Here is a 19,586-nt window from a genome sequence, read left to right on the forward strand (position 1 = left end):
TGCTAAAAGTTAAAAATTTAACGTTTTTTTCTGTTTCAAAAATTATGCGATACTTTTTGCGTTTAGTGTATATTATAAAAAATAACTTTTCTGTTACAGGGTTAAACTTAGCCGGTCGTTCAAAAGATTTATCTGAACAAACCTACCTATCTTCAGCATACACATCAATGGAATGTGACCCGTCGCCGTCTCGTCACATACATCGGCAGCGGTTTCAATCCTCCATGTTAAATCACGGGCCACCATCCCTTCAGTATGTACCCTATCCAACAACTAGAATGGAAAGCACGCCCCCCAAGCACAATCCCCCAAACAAGACTAACGAACAAGAAGACAGTCCTATGGTTTGTGTTCAGCAGAGTCCAGTCGTTATACACTGAGATTCAACGTCTCTTCGGCCTTTATACACAAGCAAGAACTTAGCCAAAAGACTTTAAACTAACTAGAAAAGTAATTTACAGTGATTACTTATTGTGATTTGTGATGTTGAAATAACTGATAAATGACATTTTCCAATTAGGCAATATACGTGTTAAGTGTTGTTCATGTCGATTTAATATGAAAATGAGACGAGAATTTTCGATATAAATGAACTGTTAAAGCGAAGACGTCAGCTTGGAAGTGCTTGCTCCCTTGGCATTCAGCAAAGCTAAAACTTGTACATGTTTTATTATACAAAAGATTTTATTACATCATTTAAGTCAGTCAAATGAAGAGTAATTTATGAGGATTATTCAAATATATTGATAATTATACTTCCTATACATTCTTTACCGCATCCTTTATATCCTTCCCTAATAAATAAGTTAATGGACGTGTTTAATATTTTTCTTACAGATACGACTTTGTTCTAATGAATAAGGTATACAGTGATGAGTGCGCTAAGAACCGGCAAAATAACGCAAATGATGGAAAACATACAGGGTGGTCCTTAAGTAATTGTACAAAAAGAAACAGTAGATTCTACACTCTAAAATATTACTATTTAACCCAACTTACTTTAATAAAATGTTGATATTAAGAAAGATGTATGTATATACACCGTTCTTAGGCGTCAACGCCCTTCGGTAGGGATCTATGGGGGAGTATCACCGAGCCGCAAGCCCTTATCCCTTGCCGTACTGCTCCCTCATAGGTCGATCAGATGCCCGCATATTCAGGTCTAAGCGCCAGATTCATATTTAGAATTTTATACTGACGCGTTTGCCTTTTTGTTTTCCGATGGCCTGGGCTGGGCTTGAACTCTCGTACCTCACGGCGAAGTGAAGTGCGGGTCAGCCGCTAGTCGCACTGAGCTATCCGATCGACATTAAGAAAGATACAGGATGGTAAAGTTGAAATTTAAAATTTAATTTTTCGCCATAACTTTCATGTTTATGGAGATTTATTTACAAAAATTTATAAGTAGAGGTTTTGAGTATGACGAATTATAATTTTGATGTATCTCATAGAGGACGCCACATATGCCACATATTTGACATACATTTGCGCCTAACTTTTTTGCTCTTCGAGTTAACACTATTTTTCTGATAAAATATTAAAGATACGATATTTCAACAAAAAAATGTATACTTGTTAATAGCTTCAAAACTGAACAGTTTTCGTGATAATCGCATATTGCAAATCAGCTGTATAACTCTGTTTAACGCAATTATTCCAGGCAACGAATGAAAAATAGAAAAAAAACATCAATACTTATAAATTTTGGTATGGAATACCTTCAACTAAAGTTGATAGTTCATTAAAGAAAAAATAGTATACTCTATTATTTTTTACATACATCATTAAGATAATTAATAATCTGTTATTAGATTTGACATCAAACATTTTACATTTCATATTAAATTAAAGTCATAATAATATATTTTATTTTCAATTGAAATTAAGAAATAGTTTAACTGAATAACATAAAACTTTTTATCAAAGTAAGTGTTCGATATGTCCACCATTTTCTTCAATGCATTTATCAATGCGTTCCATAAAAGATCGTCTCATATTAAATAGCAACATTGGTTGAAAAGAAACAGCATTTATTTCTTCCCAAAGTTGGTTGCGAGTGTTTATGACATTCTTGTAGACATGTTGTTTCATTGCTCCCCATACACCAAAATCGAGCGGATTAAATTCTGGGCTACGTGGTGGCCAAGGAAAATGACTACCACGAACAATCCAGCGTTCAGGAAAGTTGTTATCTAGGTATGTTCTCACTGCTCTCGTATAATGTGGTGGTGCACCATCTTGCATGAACCACATATTTTGCCTTAAGTTTAATGGCGATTCTTCCAGCAAATCAATAAAATCATTTTGTAAAAAAATATAAATAGTTATCACCATTCAAATTACGAGGTAACTCGCATGACCCTAAAAAATGATTTCCAATGATTCCACACCATACGTTTATTTTGAATTCATGTTGAAAATGCCTTTCTCTTTTAACATGAGGATTTTCAATATCCCAAGAATGATTGTTCCTTAAATTAAAAACCCCACGGCATCTGAATGTAGCTTCGTCCGTAAATAATATTCTATCGACGAAGGAGTGGTCAAGATTTTGCCTGTTTCGGATATCATTTGCAAATCTGCATCTTAAAAGTAAATCTGTTGGCAATAGATTTTGTACAGGTGTAAAGTTGTAAAGGTGAAAATGCTCGCGGTGTAGGATTTGTAAAATTGAAGTTTTGCTGATTCCTAACGCTGAAGATAAACGTCGTGTACTTGAGAATCATCGTCAACGCGAACCATTACTTCATCTTCTTGATCAGGCGTAATCATTTTCGGTCGGTAAATTCCGAAATAGATGTTGAAATGTTTGGTGATTAAGTTGCAGCCTGTCTGGGTATCGTCTTAAATATTCCCTTTTCGCTGCACGCCCGTTAAAATATTGTCGACAATAAATAACAATCATATCTCTCATATCGATATTTGAAAAATTATTATACCTCTGCATTTTCTGCTTTTGTTTAATAAACCAAAATAAACTAAATATTACAAAAAAAAGTCACTCATTTATTGACACAATACTTATTTGAAGTTGTCAACATCATTAGTGACATCAGCCTACTATGTTAATGAAACAATACTTATTTTAAGTTGTCAAAATCATTCGTGATATCAGCCTACTATGTTAAAATTTGCCGTAATGAATTAAATAAGAATGGGGTTGTCTAATGATGACATCCAAACTGGCTCTAAATGAAGCATTTATCAGGTATGCAGTGCTTTAACGCACAAATATCACAACTAAGAATTATTATGTAGCTGATTCCAATAACAGATTATTAATATTATCTTAATGATGGATGCAAAAAAATAATAGCATATACTATTTTTTCTTTAATGTTTTGGAAACTATCAACTTTAGTTGAAGGTATTCCATACCTACCAAAATTTATAAGTATTGATGTTTTTTTCTATTTTTCCTTCGTTGCCTGGAATAACTGCGTTAAACAGAGTTATGCAGCTGATTTGTAAAATGCAATTATCTCAAAAACTGTTCGATTTTGAAGCTATTAACAAGTATACCTTTTTTTGTTGAAATATCGTATCTTTAATATTTTATCAGAAAAATAGTGTTAACTCAAAGAGCAAAAAAGTTAAGCGCAAATTTATGTCAAATATGTAGCGTTCTCATCAAATTATAATTCCTCATACTCAAAACCTCCTACTTATAAATTTTTGTAAATAAATCTCCATAAACATGAAAGTTGTGGCGAAAAATTAAATTTTAAATTTCAACTTTACCGCCCTGTATATTTCTTAATATCAACATTTTATTAAAGTAAGTTGGGTTAAATCGTAATATTTTAGAGTGTAGAATCTACTGTTTCTTTTTTTACAATTACTTAAGGTCCACCCTGTATATTAAGTTGTGAGACAAACTAAAAGTCAAACAATTGAGACATGCACGTCATAAATTTAATGACATCATAACTCACCGGTACAAATTTGACAAACAAATTGAACAAAGTTTTCCTCATATATGTATTCGTTTTTTCGCTACCGTCAAGTTTAGCAGGAAAGCGCTGTGTCAAATAAAAAAACATAAATAATAATATGTATTTACCACAGCAGCTAACGGCTACACTGTTTCTCTTTGTTAAGAGTGTGAAGCAAAGATAACTACATATCTGTAATATAAGCGTCAAAGACATGTCCTATAAAAGGTTATGTAAGACTTTTGTTTGTTTATTTATTTTTTTCTTCTTTTATGGCCTTTGGGAGATGTGCCCATTTAGCCAGCAACATTTCTTAAAATTAACGCCTAACTGAACAAGCCCTGCCATAAAACAAGACTATTACGAACCTAATCGACCGATCAACGGAAGGGAAACTGAAGTTGTTTTAAAAATAAACTGTCACGTCGTTAAAATGTAAACTAAATAAATAAAATATATCAAAAATGAATAACCATTTTCAATTCGTTGCAACACGAAACTACAGCCGTATCATATTCTAGTTCAATCAGAGAGTGCAGCAAGCACCTCTACCGGTTTCGAAACTTATTAGTCTCTCATCAGGAGGCACACATGCTGCTCTTTCTGACCCAACCAGGACAAAGCCCGGCGTGCAGTTACGGATTGTAACGAACGAAATGGCTGGATGCCCTAGCGGCAACTGCTAGCAAAAGACTAAGTTTTCAATCTAATAGTAATAGTACATAAAACAATGTTGCTCTACATCCTACCAGATTGAAAACAATGGGAACCCTCTCTGGTTACACCTCCGAGGCTTCTAAAATTTGCATGTCATAACGGATGCTGAGACTAAAGAAGATGAAGGAATTTTATAATTTACGTCTCATCTGCTCAGCGCGGTAAAGTAACGAGAATTCGTTGCCTTGTAAATTTTAGAAGCCTCAGAGGTGTAACCAGAGAAGGTTCCCATTGTTTGTGCAGCTCCCAACTGCACGCCGGAGTTTGTCCTGGTTGGATCACAGAGAGGAGCATATGTGCCTCCTGATGAGAGACTAATAAGTTTCGAAACCGGTAGAGGTGCTTCCTGCACTCTGATTGAATTTAATGCGGCTGTTATTCATTTTTGATTGACATGTTTACTCTGATTGGGGTACGAATGGAACCATTGTCGTTGGAACTTTACCGCGCTGAGCAGATGGGACGTGAATAATAAATTGTAAAATTCCCTCATCTTCTTTAGTCTCAATATCCGCTATGGCTTACAAATTTTAGAAGCCTCAGAGGTGTAACCATAGAAGGTTCTCATTGTTTTTAATTTGGTGGGATGTAGAGTAATATTTTTGATATTATTTTATGTGCTATTAGATTGAAAACTTAGTTTTTTAATTAAAATATAATTTGACATATTTAACCTCCATATGACAGACGTTACCATTTAACATCTCACCAAATATAATGATTACGTCATATTTATATTTTCGTCACTACTTCTAGCCAATGAAATGCTCTCTGTAATAGGAATGGCATGTCAAGAAAATCTGATTATTCCCTATAAATTTAAAATGTGGCAACAAAGGGAAAATTGCGTGCGAGCCTTATTGTTTTACTTCGATCATAATACGAGATAAAGCTAGTTCTTGTATGTGGCTAGTTGACTTCAATCATACATATGCCGTCAAAAACATTTTAATTTTCCATGTTATTTTTATTTACCACAGCAGCTACCTGTAGAACAAATGATTAAGGCCCGGTCTTTTCACCTCAGGATAACTAGTTACCGGGAAGTTTATCTGACAGATCAGCATGTAATCTGCCAGATATACTTCCCGATAACAAGTTTTCCGGAGGTGAAAAGACCGGCCCTAAATAAATTAAAGACATATGCTATGGTTCATTTCTTTAAATAGGAGGAGTAAAATAATAAGATAACTTCACAATCATTAATGTCACTAGAAAAATAACCAGATACCAGATTCATCTTCTTTTTTTGTTGATCATGTCTGTCGGCGGTAATCCGTAAATATATTATACTAGTACGTTGCTAAAGAGTTATAAAAACAACTGTTTTTCTATATAAACTCAGACTAAAAATTTAACGAATATGGCAGAAAACATAAAAAAACGCCGAGATAACTTAATTAACGTATGCATTTTAAACGCCATTAGTATCAAAAGTTCATAATATCAATAGTGTCAAAATTTTATAATTTAGTGGAGTAAACTTGCCTGTGGATGGACCAACTGAATCGCTTATTGTATAAAGGGAATAAGTCCACTTTCGTACGAAATTAAAGTGAGATACATATACATTTTGTTAAACCAACGTCGACGGATCGATGAGTCTATAAAGGAAATTTGTATCTCTCACCGTACGCGAAATATCGCGCGATAAAATTTTTGTTGAGCGTATAAAGGGAACTAGTCCGGGACTGATTACCTTTATACAATAATTCTTGTGGCACTTTGTCGTTTATTTTATTACTTTGGTTAGCTTACGTTAGTTAGTCTTACGATGTATTTTAGGTCTTGTTTGTAATAGTAAACCTTTTTTTATAAATAAATTACTAATTTAACTGTATGTAGAGAAGTAGCACTATTTCGTCTTTTATTCATTGATTGTATAAATGAATCAAGTCCCAGCCTTTAAAAAGGACTTTTTGACCTTAATCGTTTTCAAAGCCAAGTTTGCTGTATCACATGTCACTCTACTAGTCTCCTTCTACATTTCATCTGTAGAACAAAATTTGATACATCATCAAATTTCTAAACTAAATAGTTTTTTTTTCGTTTTTCTCAAAACTAAGTATTGTGGACTTTATAAGCCACATTTATTAAAACCCTTTATACAATAAGCGCTTCAATTACAAACGAGCATTACGGCGCGGTAAATTTGAATTACTCTTCCTATTTAAAAAACGAGGTATAGTAAAAAAACGTTAACTAGTAGCCATTTTAATTCTAAATCAAACTGATAATAAAAATATTTTACTAAACGTCATACGTATAATTATGACTGAAGTCGACTAGCTGTTAAGCTAATGTCTAAAGGTGGGAAACTATCATGTAATGTAATGTAAATTTATAGGTTTCTAACTATCATTTCCCACCTCTACTAGTTTCATCTCTTTATATCACAACATTATGTTTTCCATCTTTTGCGATATTTTGCCTGTTATTAGGGCACTCGTTACTGTATAATAAATTGGCGAGGTCCACAGTTTAAAAAAACGACAGCAGGTATTTACAGCTTATAAACGCACGAATGGAGAGTACCGCCTCCTGATCATCCAGGGTAAGATTGAAGGAAAACAGGTGTAACGGGTAGCCCTTTCAGGACGACAAACTCGGTAAAACACAGGTTAATAACAAAGTAAATATATTTAAGATAATTATATAGTTTAAAATAAATAAAATAAAATATAATTCTATCTTCTGCAAAGAAAAAATAACATAGTCCAGGGTAATAAGGTTTTTTCCATGACACTTGAACAGCCAGGGTACTGAAGCGTTTTTTCGACAGGTAATATCTATAAGAGCAAGTTGTAACTATTTCCTGCGTAGGATCTGGCGGCCATTTTTATTTATAAACAATTAAGTGTCAAAAAATGGCATTTTTCACTTTTTTTCCAAATCAATGGAAAACAGGGAAACTTATGGTTTTTTTAGTACAAATATCTTCGAGATTATGAAAAAAAGCTTTGAAATGGCGTATTACAAAGTTTGATACACTCATTTATTGTAAATATAATTGCGAAAAAAGGTCGGAATTGCAAAAAAATATCATTTTCGCAATAACTTTGTAAAAATTAGTGTACAGCTTTGAAATTGTTGTCAAATAAGGGTTCTTTGGTGCTTAATATGTGATAAAAACTTCAAAGCGATCCATTCAATTGTTTAAATTTTATTCAAATTGTTTATCCCAGAAAGCATTTTTTTGCAATAACATAAGTCAAAAAAAAATGACGTTAGAACCATTCCACAGGTGTCAAATGAAAGAGCATGAGCTATATGTTCAACTTGGTTTAAAAAAAGTGAATAAAAAATGCATTTATTAGTAATAAATAATTATGCAAAAGTATCGTAAATCTTTCCTTAGAAAATTTTTATTTTGTTAAATAAGAAATTATACATATTTATTACAATTTTTTATCAATTATGATATATAGATAACATTACTTGGTAGTTGTGCACTTAAAACAGGGTAAAAAAGTTAATTTTTTTGGAACAAGTTATTCAAAAAGTTTATAAGGTTGCCTATATTTAAGGGGTCAAAATTTGACATAAATTTGAACTAGATTTTCTCAAAAATGGCTCCAAGGAATTTTTTTATTTTTTGATATATTTTTGATATCCTATCGGTAAATTGAATGACAATAGTCAGATTTCTTAACTCCCCATAGGACGGGAGTTATGAATTTTTTATAAAAAAACATTCGAGTGCCCGTAACTTCCTTCTTAATAGAAGCTAAAATTTAAAATTTTGCAGACACATATGGTACTTTATTATCTATTATCACAATAAATTTTACCAAAAATATGGCTTCCGGTTGAACCGGAAATAAAAAAATCTTATTTTTTAGATACGCTCTGTATATTTTTACATATTTTGAAAGAATGCAAAATTACCTTTCCAATGACATAAAATTCGTTGCTGTAGCTCAAAAACTGGAAAAGTTACGGTAAATAGAAATTTTGCTATAATCTTATGTGTGTCCTCTCTCACGCGATCATAGCAGAGCATTATTGTAGGGCAGTCAATGAGGGTATTTGGCTCCGAATTTCATCCTACTACATTGATGTAACTTAATATTTTCACAGTAAGTAGGGCATAGCCCAAGAAACAAAATCTACCCTATATACTATGGCGCTTTTTATCTTGGGGCGGTTCCCACTTCTTCAAGGGGGTGGAAAATTTGTTGGTCAAAATAAGCACGGAAGTGGCTAAAGAACCTATTTCTAAGCAAAAACTGGTCTATACTTTTTTTGAGAACTCGATACTTTTTGAGTCTTGCGTAGTTAAAAATTGGCCATTTTCATTGAAAAATGACACCTTTTCGGACGGATTTTTTGTGAATCCTTAAAAACTATGCATCGAACTAAAAACACTATATAAACCATTTTTTAGATTATAAATAATAAAGAGATTCGTTCTTTCGTAAATGTTCTATTTATAATATAAAAAGAGGTGATTATATATGGTAGGTGAAAATAGTTTGTTTTTTGGTGCATGCACAAATTGATGTATTCAACTTGAAATAACAGAGGAACGGTAGGTTTAAGGTGTATAATGCTACCAACACCTTTTGTAGTGTTTGAAAAGGCCTTTAATACGAGCACCGTTAAATATCGGTTACTTACAAACTAAGCGAGATATGGTGCAAAAAAAATATATGACTAATGTACTTTAAGGAAAAATGAGAAGTATATACATTCAACTCCCCATCCACCATAATTTAAATGCATTGTTTTTCTTTTGCAATACCTTTTAATATAGTGTTATTCTACTTTCAAAAAGTTGAACGGGTTTAAAATGAATGATTTTTCTAAAAAATTTGATCAAATTATAGAATGCATTTTTAAATTTTCTTAAAAATCTTCCTTTTTCTCCATGTAATTCGAAAATAAAAATATTTCACCCCTGAGAAGTGGTGGGAACCGCCCCCATGATAAAAGCGCCATAGTATGTAGGATATACTTTGAATTCGGAGATTGGGCTACTCCCAAAATTTGATTAAAATCCATGCAGTAGGATAGAATTCGGAGGTATTCTTTTTCTCATGATCATCTTTCAGTGCGTCACAGTTTTCCGATTTCTTTCTAACGCATTAAATTGTATGTGACAGAAAAAAACGCACGTCTTTGATTACAACATTTATTCTAGTTATTCTAGTTGTCGATAGATGGCGCCATAATAAAAAATTTTTTTTTTAAATTAGATAATAATATTACAAATAGAATCTGTATAATTTATAAAACTATACAAATCAAAGAAAATACCATTTTATAAATGCAAGAAACACATTTGATTTGATTTTATTCCAAATTGAAAATAAAATGTGACAACTGTCAGATTTAACTAAAATGTCATGTTAGAATAAATGTCATAAATGTGTATTATCACGGACTTAAGTTGGATTTATAGTTTGACGTAGCGTAGACGTAGACGCAACGGAGACGTAAGAAACGGACTGGAAACGTAAGAAAATATTATGTCAATTTATAGTTCGACGTAGCGGAATTTTTGCGCATGAGTAGAAAGAGTAAACAATGACAATTCTAATTCAACAACATAGCCTATAAATTATGCGAACAGTAATAAACAAACTTTGTGTTTATTTATTTATACTTATACTACTATTTATTATTATTATAATATTTATCTGTTTTGTGTGTTACATGGATTAGGAAATAAACGAAGATATGCTCCTTGGTGCCGCATGCCGTGGGATTTCCAACTATTTTGTTTCATTTCTTATCTTTAAAATGTTTATTGGATTTACCTATCGTATAATATGTGTATATAACCCCGAATTAGGCTAATAAACAACTCATATTTATCTGAAATATTGAAATGACTCTATGATATATTTTTATTAAATTAATAACAACATCCATTGTATTCAAATAATTAACAAAATTCGAATATGTTGATAAACAACTTTATCTTTACAAAATTGATGAGGGCGTGTCCACTTTGGGTGACAGAACAAAATTCTTAATTTTGATTGGCCAGACGTAAGAAACGCACTGTAAAAGATGAAAGTTGGTCATCTCTTCCGTTATGTTACGTTTCTCTTATGTTCCGTCAGGCGCTTGCGTTCATTTATAAACAGGAGTACACAAAATTCGGTGTTGATCTTTTCCAGTGCGTCTACGTTACGTCTACGTCTACGCTACGTCAAACTATAAATCCGACTTTACCCTTTTTCCTATCATTTGTTACGCACTGAAAAATGCTCATGAAAAGGACAATAATATCTTGTTCTTAATCTCGCTCATTGACTGGCGTAATCGAAATAGAATGAAATGTAAATATTGTAAACTATTAATTTCTCAGAAAAATGAACTAATTTGAAATGAAAGTATGACTATAATATTCTATTGATTTATGCTATAATCTATACATCTATAGTGTGTCCCCGAAATATGGCATCGAACATTTTCTCAACTGCAGGAATTAATGATGCGTAGAACCATAAAATAGTTTCAAGTACACAAGGTGTTTCTAAAATATCAAAATAACGAGTAACTTTGTTATTTTTATAGAATGCCAGTATCTACTACCATAACGGTACCATATCGGTACGATAAAGTTCTCGGGCGGCCCTTCCGTCCAGCGTTTTTTAATTAACAATTTAGTGCAATCAAAGCAGTAGCTCCCCCTTCACTTACCATGACTAGTCACCATTTGAACTACATTTTTAAAAATTCGAGTAAAATATTACCTTTTCGAATATGTAAAAAGATGTTTTCTACGGACAATATTTTTAAAGTTATTCTAAATGTTTATAAACTAGGATTTTTTACTATATTAGATAATTTTTTATCTTTTATTATGTAATACATTTTGATAGTATCACTTTTCTACTTTCATTTGACATACGCAGAATTGTCCTATCTTCATTATTTTCTGTCATTTGTTATTGCAAAACAAAGGCTTCTGGGATAAACAAATAGAATAACTTTTATGGTTATTAAGGTATCAAGGGTATTATAAGGATAATAACGCTTGAGGTCAATGGTGTATAGACCGAGGGCCTTCGGCCCGAGGTATATACGTTGACCGAAAGCGTTATTATTATAATACCCGTGGTGCCTTCAACGTTTAATGTCCGACTAAATTATTCTTTATATGCAAAAAATTTGAATTAATTAGTTTTCAAATAAGTACATTTAACAGAAATAATAGTCGTAACGTAATTGTGGTAACCATAGTTTTACTTAGAGTTTTATTTGTCAACTTGACAGTATTTAACTCGTTATTTAAATTTAATAGGCCCTAGGGCGTTATTTTTCAATAACACGCCCTTGGGCGTTATATCGTACTTAATAGACTTCGAAATAATGCCATTATTTGTCAAATAATAGACCAGTCGGACATTAAACTAATTAATGGATCAGTCTCAAATTTAGAGGGTTTGTTATGTACCCCAATACCCAACTTTGAGTGAAACACTACTGTTCTAAGTTAGTTTTAGTAAAAGTTAATTATAAATAACGATTTTCAGTTATTTTGCAGTTTACGAAGCAACAAATTAACTTTTTGACTTTCAAAAATCGTCATTTTAAAGGTTTTTCAACGTTCTAAAAAAATAAGTTTTCTAATTTTATGTAAACTATTTAGCTTTTTAATTAAGTGCAAAAAAATGGAAAAAAATCGCGTTGATTGCACTAAATTGTTAATAATTAAAAAACGGACGCGAACTCTAGGCAGGAAACATGTAGGTTTTCATTATATAGGTCAACAGTCAACAATAACTAAAAAAGTAGTCAACTACCTCGATATTTCAGTGTCCCGAACATGGTCTATTTGTTGCTTATTTCCGTGGAGTATATCTGTGCGACGGCACGAACCTTATCTACTTGTAATAATACAGTTTGAAAATCCCAACTCTAACTCGATGTCCTACTCTGTGGACAAGTCAAATCTTTAGTTTCTGCAAAATGTGCAATATTGCAGTGTTCAATGGCCCACCGCCTTTGCCCAGCTGCCGGCGGCCTAATAATCACTAAATTTATTACTTTCGTCCTTTTTCCCTACTAGGATCATAGAAAAGTGTCTACCCGCAAAAAAAAAATAAAAAAACAATAAATCTTTATGTAGATATATTACTAAAATATATAAATCACTACACCATCACATACAAAATCTTTGTCCATAGTTACCTCTATTTTATTTAGTTAGTAAATCTACCTCTACATGTACAAAATATTCATATAACTATATTAAGAAAACGTTTTTATTGTTTCTCAAGGAAAATATAGTGCCTCACTCAAACAAATCCTCATAAGAGATTCAGTACTTTTTTTTAAACAAGAAGTTTGTTTATTTGGTCTTATTAAATGGTTTTGTAAAAAATGTGACGTAGTATAGAAACTCGTACTGCATTATCATATAATTAAGTTCACATTTAACGAGGAATAGTGACTTGCTCTACTAAGTACAAATATATGATACAGTTTTTAAAAATGACTTCGAAAAATATTAGGTTGCAGTATACATATATTTAATCTTGCCGAGTGGGCTAAATGACCAGATAAATTCTCAAAAAGAGTATAAAAATCTACGGCAGCGAATATTTCCTAAATATATAACCCGAATTTTTATCAAAAGTATACTCTACATCGTGTATAACATTTACAGGATGTTCCAATGAAAATAGGCACACATTATAATATTTACAACAGTAGACACTCAGTGAAATGATTTGAGTTTTTTACAAAAATTTAATTCTAAAATGTTTATATAAGTATAAAATAAATTTTTTTATTAGATATGTATGATTTCTTTAAAATTTATACCAAATTATCGACCCTTTGCACAGCAGACGGCCGAATAAATAATTTACCGAAATCCATTTGAAATCATATGATTTAATTTAATTGACTTATTAATTTACAGTGTAGCCCTTGTTTTCATTAACAGACGTAGTTCCTTTTTTTAACAGGTTCAGTGTTAGTTACCTTGTAATAAAGATGTGTACACAGGTTAATCAATACTGTGAATCCTGTGAAGCAAAAACTGATGTTTACAAAAGGTAAAAAACTGATTATTGAAAGTTCAAAATAAGAGAACCAGTGCAAACGATTTGGAAAAACCAAACGTAATAAATAGACGGAGAGGCAGCGCTGAATAATCCCTTTGAATTTACTAAAGCTAAATTTTTCACAGTTGATTACTGTGAGTGTGTAGAGAAACATACTGCGGTCGGTCAAGCGAAACGTAGAACAGGGGTTACTGAGAGGGTATCAAAGTTGCTTTCCTACGAAGGTAATTAAATCCATTTACTAAGGCTGAAAATCAGTACACACATTCTAAATTAAATATAAATAAGAGTTATTATAGTCGGTCAGCTGTATGACGGGACAGAGCCGGTCGGTCGGCCCCAATGAATGTACAGGGTTATTCACTATATTTTGACCCCCTTGTAAACTGCTTTATTTACAGAATTAGAAAAAAATGTGAAATACAAAAGATATTCGATTTTTTAATTGATTTTTTGACAATATACCGTAGGTACTAGTGACGTCATCCGTCTGGGCGTGATGACGTATTCGACTATTTTTTTAAATGAGAATAGGGGTCGTGTGCTAGCTCATTTGGAAGGTTATTCAATTCTCTATACAGTACTATAAACATTAAGATCATTATTTATACAGGGTGTCCAAAAATTTTTTTGAATTAGTAATTAAACAATTAAATTAATTAAAAATTTTTTTTGGACACCTTGTATAATTAATCATGTTAATGTTTATATTACTGAATAGGGAATTGAATATCCTTTCAAATGAGCTAGCACTCGACCCCTATTCCCATTTAAAAAATAGTCGATTACGTCATCACGCCCATATCGATGACGTCACTAGTACGATATATATGTCAAAAAATCATAATTTAAAAATCGAATAACTTGTATTTTACATTTTTTTCTAATTCTGTAAATAAAGCAGTTTACATGGGGGTCAAAATAGAGTGAATAACCCTGTACATTCACTGGGGCAGACCGACCGGCTCTGTCCCGTCATACAGCTGACCGACTATAATAACTTTTATTTATATTTAATTTAGAATGTGTTTACTGATTTTCAGCCTTAGTAAATGGATTTAATTACCTTCGTAGGAAAGCAACTTTGATATCCTCTCAGTAACCCCTGTTCTACGTTTCGCTTGACCGACTGCAGTATGTTTCTCTACACAATCACAGTAATCAACTGTGAAAAATTTAGCTTTAGTAAATTCAAAGATACTTTTCAGCGCTGCTTCTTGGACTATTAATCTTACAGTAGCGGAATGCTTAAAAACAGGCAAAAAATGGGTTCTGTAGTCACTTATTGGTTAGATCATTATTTGATATATTATGACAACTGACATATAATAGAGCAAAATACATCGTAGCCTGTAGAACCAAAGCAATGAAAGGTTTAAAGAATATTGTTTCCTACGTAAAATAATGAATCAATCAATTTTACATTTTTTTAGACGCTAAACATCATATAAATATAAAAGAAAGTTTACAAACAATAAATTCTGTATAAATCATAATACGTTTAATTTTAGTACGTCATAGAGAATATAAATAGAAGCAGTACTAGGAAAATAGTACTTTTAAAGATGATGAAACGACGGTAACTACTCATCGGCCATTTTTTATTGGAATATCCTTCATACCAGTATCTAGAGATGAATAAATAAAAGAACACAGGTTTAATTCTAGGCATCACGCTGTTAATGAGTCAGAAGATAAAAAAATAGCTGCTAAGTACAATTCTGGCAAGAACAGCTGTATTTTTGAAATTCAGTATGAGAAATTGATTGTATATAACATAATATTACATTATTATTAAAGATACCAATGTACAACCTGCGTCCTTTCTATATAAAACCACGATTAATAACAATATTTAACATTATTAAATATATCCTAAACTTAATGGTTTGATTTAAGTTTCCACTTCAAGAAGAGGTAAGCGGAAACTCTTAAAAAGAAGAATATCACAACTAGAGCCAAAATGTCGAACCAGTAACTCGATTTATCCATGTCCAACTCTTCGAGAGTTGTGAGTGCCTTTTTAAAGTGGCAATATTGAGCGAAACAATCCAGGTTTGGTCTGTTGTATCCGTATGTGGCAAGCGCAGTCCCTTCGAATCCGTATCTGATGTAGGACAGATACGTTATCCAGCGAAGGTAGATGGGAATAGCATCGAATGATACAAAGAATCCGGAGAACAACAGGAATGGTACTGACATTACTGGAGCTAAGAATACACCGTTCTGAAAATAAAGAAAAAAGTTAGTAGTAATTTACAACAAATATGAATATGGTTCTGAAGCTATTTTCTTGTCATAGAAAATGCCCGAGTTAATCATATTAAAATTCCGACATAACAGCCAATCGACAAAATTTATTAATTTGTATATTTTTATTTTGGGCTGGTCTGATAGCTCAGGCGGTAGGATGTCTGACTTCCATGTAGAAGGCGGGAGATCGAATCTAAGCGCAGCTGTACAGTGGTTCCAAATGCTGACAACGTGGTCATGAGGCATCCCTACTAGGGATTTTCTTGTTTACAGTTGTTATCTCATACTATCGTAGAGTCGTTTCAAAATAAAGTTTGTAGTGCAACAGTTACAATCTTAAATTTGTTTATCTTATAATGAATAATATAACAGATTTATTTTATCTACATTCAAAACAACCCTGTATTTAAGATTGGGTTCAGGGTGGTTCCAACTCTATAGGTGTTGATAAAATTAAATAAAATTAATAAAATTAGATAAAAATAAATAAAATTAAATACAAATAAATAAAATAAAAATAATAAATAAATTTCAAAAATAATCAAATTAAATAAAAGTAAATATAATCTAATACAAATAAATAAAATTTAATAAAATGAAATAAAATAAAAAAATAAATGGAATTAAAAAATGAAATAAAATAAAATAAACGAAAATAAAAAATACTTAATTAAATAAAATTAAACAAACTTAATTAAAATTAAATAAAATTTTATAATTTGCTGCTTGTTCTTTTCGTGTGCTCAGAATTTTTCTCCTGCTTACGGTTCGTCAGAAAAGTTCCGTTGAGAGATATTTTTTGAAAATTTCGCAAAATTAAAAAATTCCTATTTTTTCCAATTTGAGTCCCAAAGTTAAACTGTTCCACTTCTCTTTTATGAAATTTGTCGCTCGTTCTTCTTCTGTCTCGGAATATTTCTACGGCTTGAGATATTGTATTTCGGACACCGATTGCGCTAGAGAAAAAAAATTTAGAACGGTTCTGCTCGGAATTCAGCAAGGAGTCTACCCACTTAATTTCGTATTTTTCACGTCATTATTATGAGAGTTATGGCGTCATCAGCAACCCCCCTTGTGAAGTACGGGTATGAAAAATAGATAACAACCTATTCTCAGTCCTGCCGAATATAGGCGTAAAATTTCATAAAAATGGTCAAACCGTTTCGGAGGAGTATGGCAACAAATACTGTGAAAAGAAAATTCTATACATATAGATGTAAAAATTTTGGTGGCTACTAAAATGACTATATAAAACCGTATAAACCTTCCCTGAACTTCTACACATAATTCAACATGAAAATTAGCCAAATCGGTCCAGCCATTCTCGAGTTTTAGCGACACACACGAACAGCAATTGATTTTTATATATAAGATAACAAAACTTACCTGAACATTCATAGCAGCTCCTACTACGAGTCCAACACTTTGGGCCACGAATGATACTAACAAGGAAGACAGTAAAAACATTCCAAATCTAGCCGGATCCAAGGGTTGGGAAGTCATGAAATATACTATCGTTACGTAAAGTATACAGAAGATGGTCTAAAATAAAATAAATCGTTAAAAATAAAATAAACAATAAAATCAATGGAAAAATTCCAATAGTTGGCTGTATACCATAGTTTAAAAAACTCATACAGAAGTAAAAACTTCAAAAGATAAAGGCACTAAAAACTTCAAGTTGTATACTGGTATAAAATCGTTTATTAAAAAACTTCATAAATGTCGTGCAAAACGTTTTCGTTCTAATTCAGAACATCTTCAGTGCATTATGCTAAGTAGTTGAAACTAGCACACTAATTAAAGTGGTAACATCGTAATATATGGTTTACATGTTAAATAATAAAAATATGGTGAGTACCAGTCGATGTTAAAAGATTAAAATCAGTACATGCTTAAAGGGCAACATGCTTCCCAGCTCGGAAAACTAGGTACTTGCCAGTTCAATGGGCACAGACCAACTCAGTTGGTCTGAGTGCACTGAAGACGTTCTGAATTAGAACGAAAACGTTTTGCATGACATTTGATGAAGTTTCTTAATAAACGATTTTATACCAGTATACAACTTGAAGTTTTGAAATTGCCTTTTGGACTCCATCAAACCATGTTGTTTTCCGTCTTCCTTGTTTTTTTCGCTCAGGTGGCTGCCAATCCAATATTCTTCTTCGGTATGCGATGGTCTGTCATTCCCTGTACATGACCGTAGCAAATAAGCTGTTGTTGCTGTATTTTTTCTTCTATGATGGTGGTTGTTCTGTCCATGGTTTGACTTATTCTTTCGTTGGTAATATACGTCATACTATTCATACTGGATATACCTGCTGATCTGCGTCAAAAATCTATTTCCAGAACAAGGAGTTTTTCGCATTCAGCATTTCAGCATCCATAACGTTTTTAAAAATACTGTTATATAGTTGTATTTTCTCCTGTTTAGAGATAGTGTTTGACCAGAGTAGTCAGTTAAGTGCACCAATTATTTTCTTCCTTTTTGATTCGTTCTTCGATTTTTGTTTCAGGCTTCAGGCATCCATTTCTTTCCATGTTTGCCCCCAAATAGATACGGGTGATTCCATTTCAAATCACTCAATTTTGGATCAAAAAACTTTTGGATCTCCGATTTGTCTGAAAATTGGTCTATAGCATCTGCGGGATGCAGAAATAAAACATTTAAGGTCGAATTGTCTTCTTCTTCTTTTTCTCAAAATGTTATTTTAAGCGATTTTACAGTGATTTGGTATTTATTTAAACAAATTTGCATTTTATATCGTAAACTATCAATGAAAAACATAATATTTTAATAGAAGGGACTCAAAAATGTCATTATATTGCATTATAACAAGTTATTTTTATTCAAAACAAGTTTTTTATAGTGTAGAAAACGTTAAAATACCGTTTTTTACATTTTCATCCATTCCCAAAATATATCATAATCGATTTGGCTGAAAATTTGTCCACAGATAGCCAAAACATAAGATTTTAAGTGGGTAAAAGGATTTGAATTATATTACAATACCAAAAAAGTTACATGCAATATGATAGTCAAAAATATAGGCGTCTACTGTAAGTACAATTAACTCGAACATATCGACCTCACGACAAAAATTGTTAAAAAGAAATTGTAATAATTGTAAATACGATTTATTTGAAACAATCTCAGTTCCTACCATTTTTGTCGAAAAGTTAAAAATGGTGGAGATATTGAGCAAAAACGTTTCTCCTTTAAAATCAAGATTGCGGCTAACGTAACGGAGGAATTCATTCGCGATTTTAAGTTTAGGCTACTATTGACCCCCTAAAGATTAGAAAAATAAAATTTTGTGCAGCTCGGCATGCAAGGTCAAATGCTATCCAGACTGGACTAATATACTTTTGAGTCTGATATTATTGCATGTAACTTTTTTAGTATTGTAATATAGTTTAAATCCTTCTAACCACTTAAAGTCCTATGTTTTGGCTATCTGTGGGCAAATCTTCCGCCAAATCGATTATGATGTATTTTGGGAATGGAGGAAAATGTAGAAAACGGTATTTTAACGTTTTCTACACTATAAAATTTGATTAAAAACTTGTTTTGAATCAAAATAACTTATTATAATGCCATATAATGACATTTTTGAGTCCCTTCTATTAAAATATTATTTTTCCATCGATA

The 19,586-nt window shown here is 32.0% G+C and overlaps 2 protein-coding genes across 3 annotated transcripts in view; one reads left to right on the plus strand and one right to left on the minus strand.

The window, feature by feature from the left end:
- Window positions 1-755, plus strand: part of LOC126882987 (serine/threonine-protein kinase minibrain) — an 89,841-nt gene extending 89,086 nt beyond the window's left edge. The window contains exon 8 of one of the 2 annotated variants that reach the window (XR_007697446.1): window positions 100-316. Coding sequence is in view for 1 of the 2 variants with exons in the window: in XM_050648135.1 (XP_050504092.1) it covers window positions 100-380 (281 nt within the window). In the remaining variant the exon portion in view is untranslated. Of the gene's footprint in view, window positions 1-99 lie in introns of both variants that reach the window. The other variant, XM_050648135.1, reaches the window with a different exon arrangement.
- An 11,968-nt stretch (window positions 756-12,723) lies between these two features.
- LOC126883002 (ATP-binding cassette subfamily G member 4) overlaps window positions 12,724-19,586 on the minus strand; it is a 192,607-nt gene continuing 185,744 nt past the window's right edge. The window contains exons 8-9 of the mRNA XM_050648148.1: window positions 17,321-17,476; window positions 12,724-15,907 (exon numbers count right to left, since the gene is read on the minus strand). Coding sequence (XP_050504105.1) covers window positions 15,563-15,907; window positions 17,321-17,476 — 501 coding nt within the window. The 3' untranslated portion in view covers window positions 12,724-15,562. The remainder of the gene's footprint in view (window positions 15,908-17,320; window positions 17,477-19,586) is intronic.

This window comes from Diabrotica virgifera, chromosome 4 (genome assembly GCF_917563875.1).
Source record: "Diabrotica virgifera virgifera chromosome 4, PGI_DIABVI_V3a".
NCBI lineage: Eukaryota > Metazoa > Arthropoda > Insecta > Coleoptera > Chrysomelidae > Diabrotica > Diabrotica virgifera.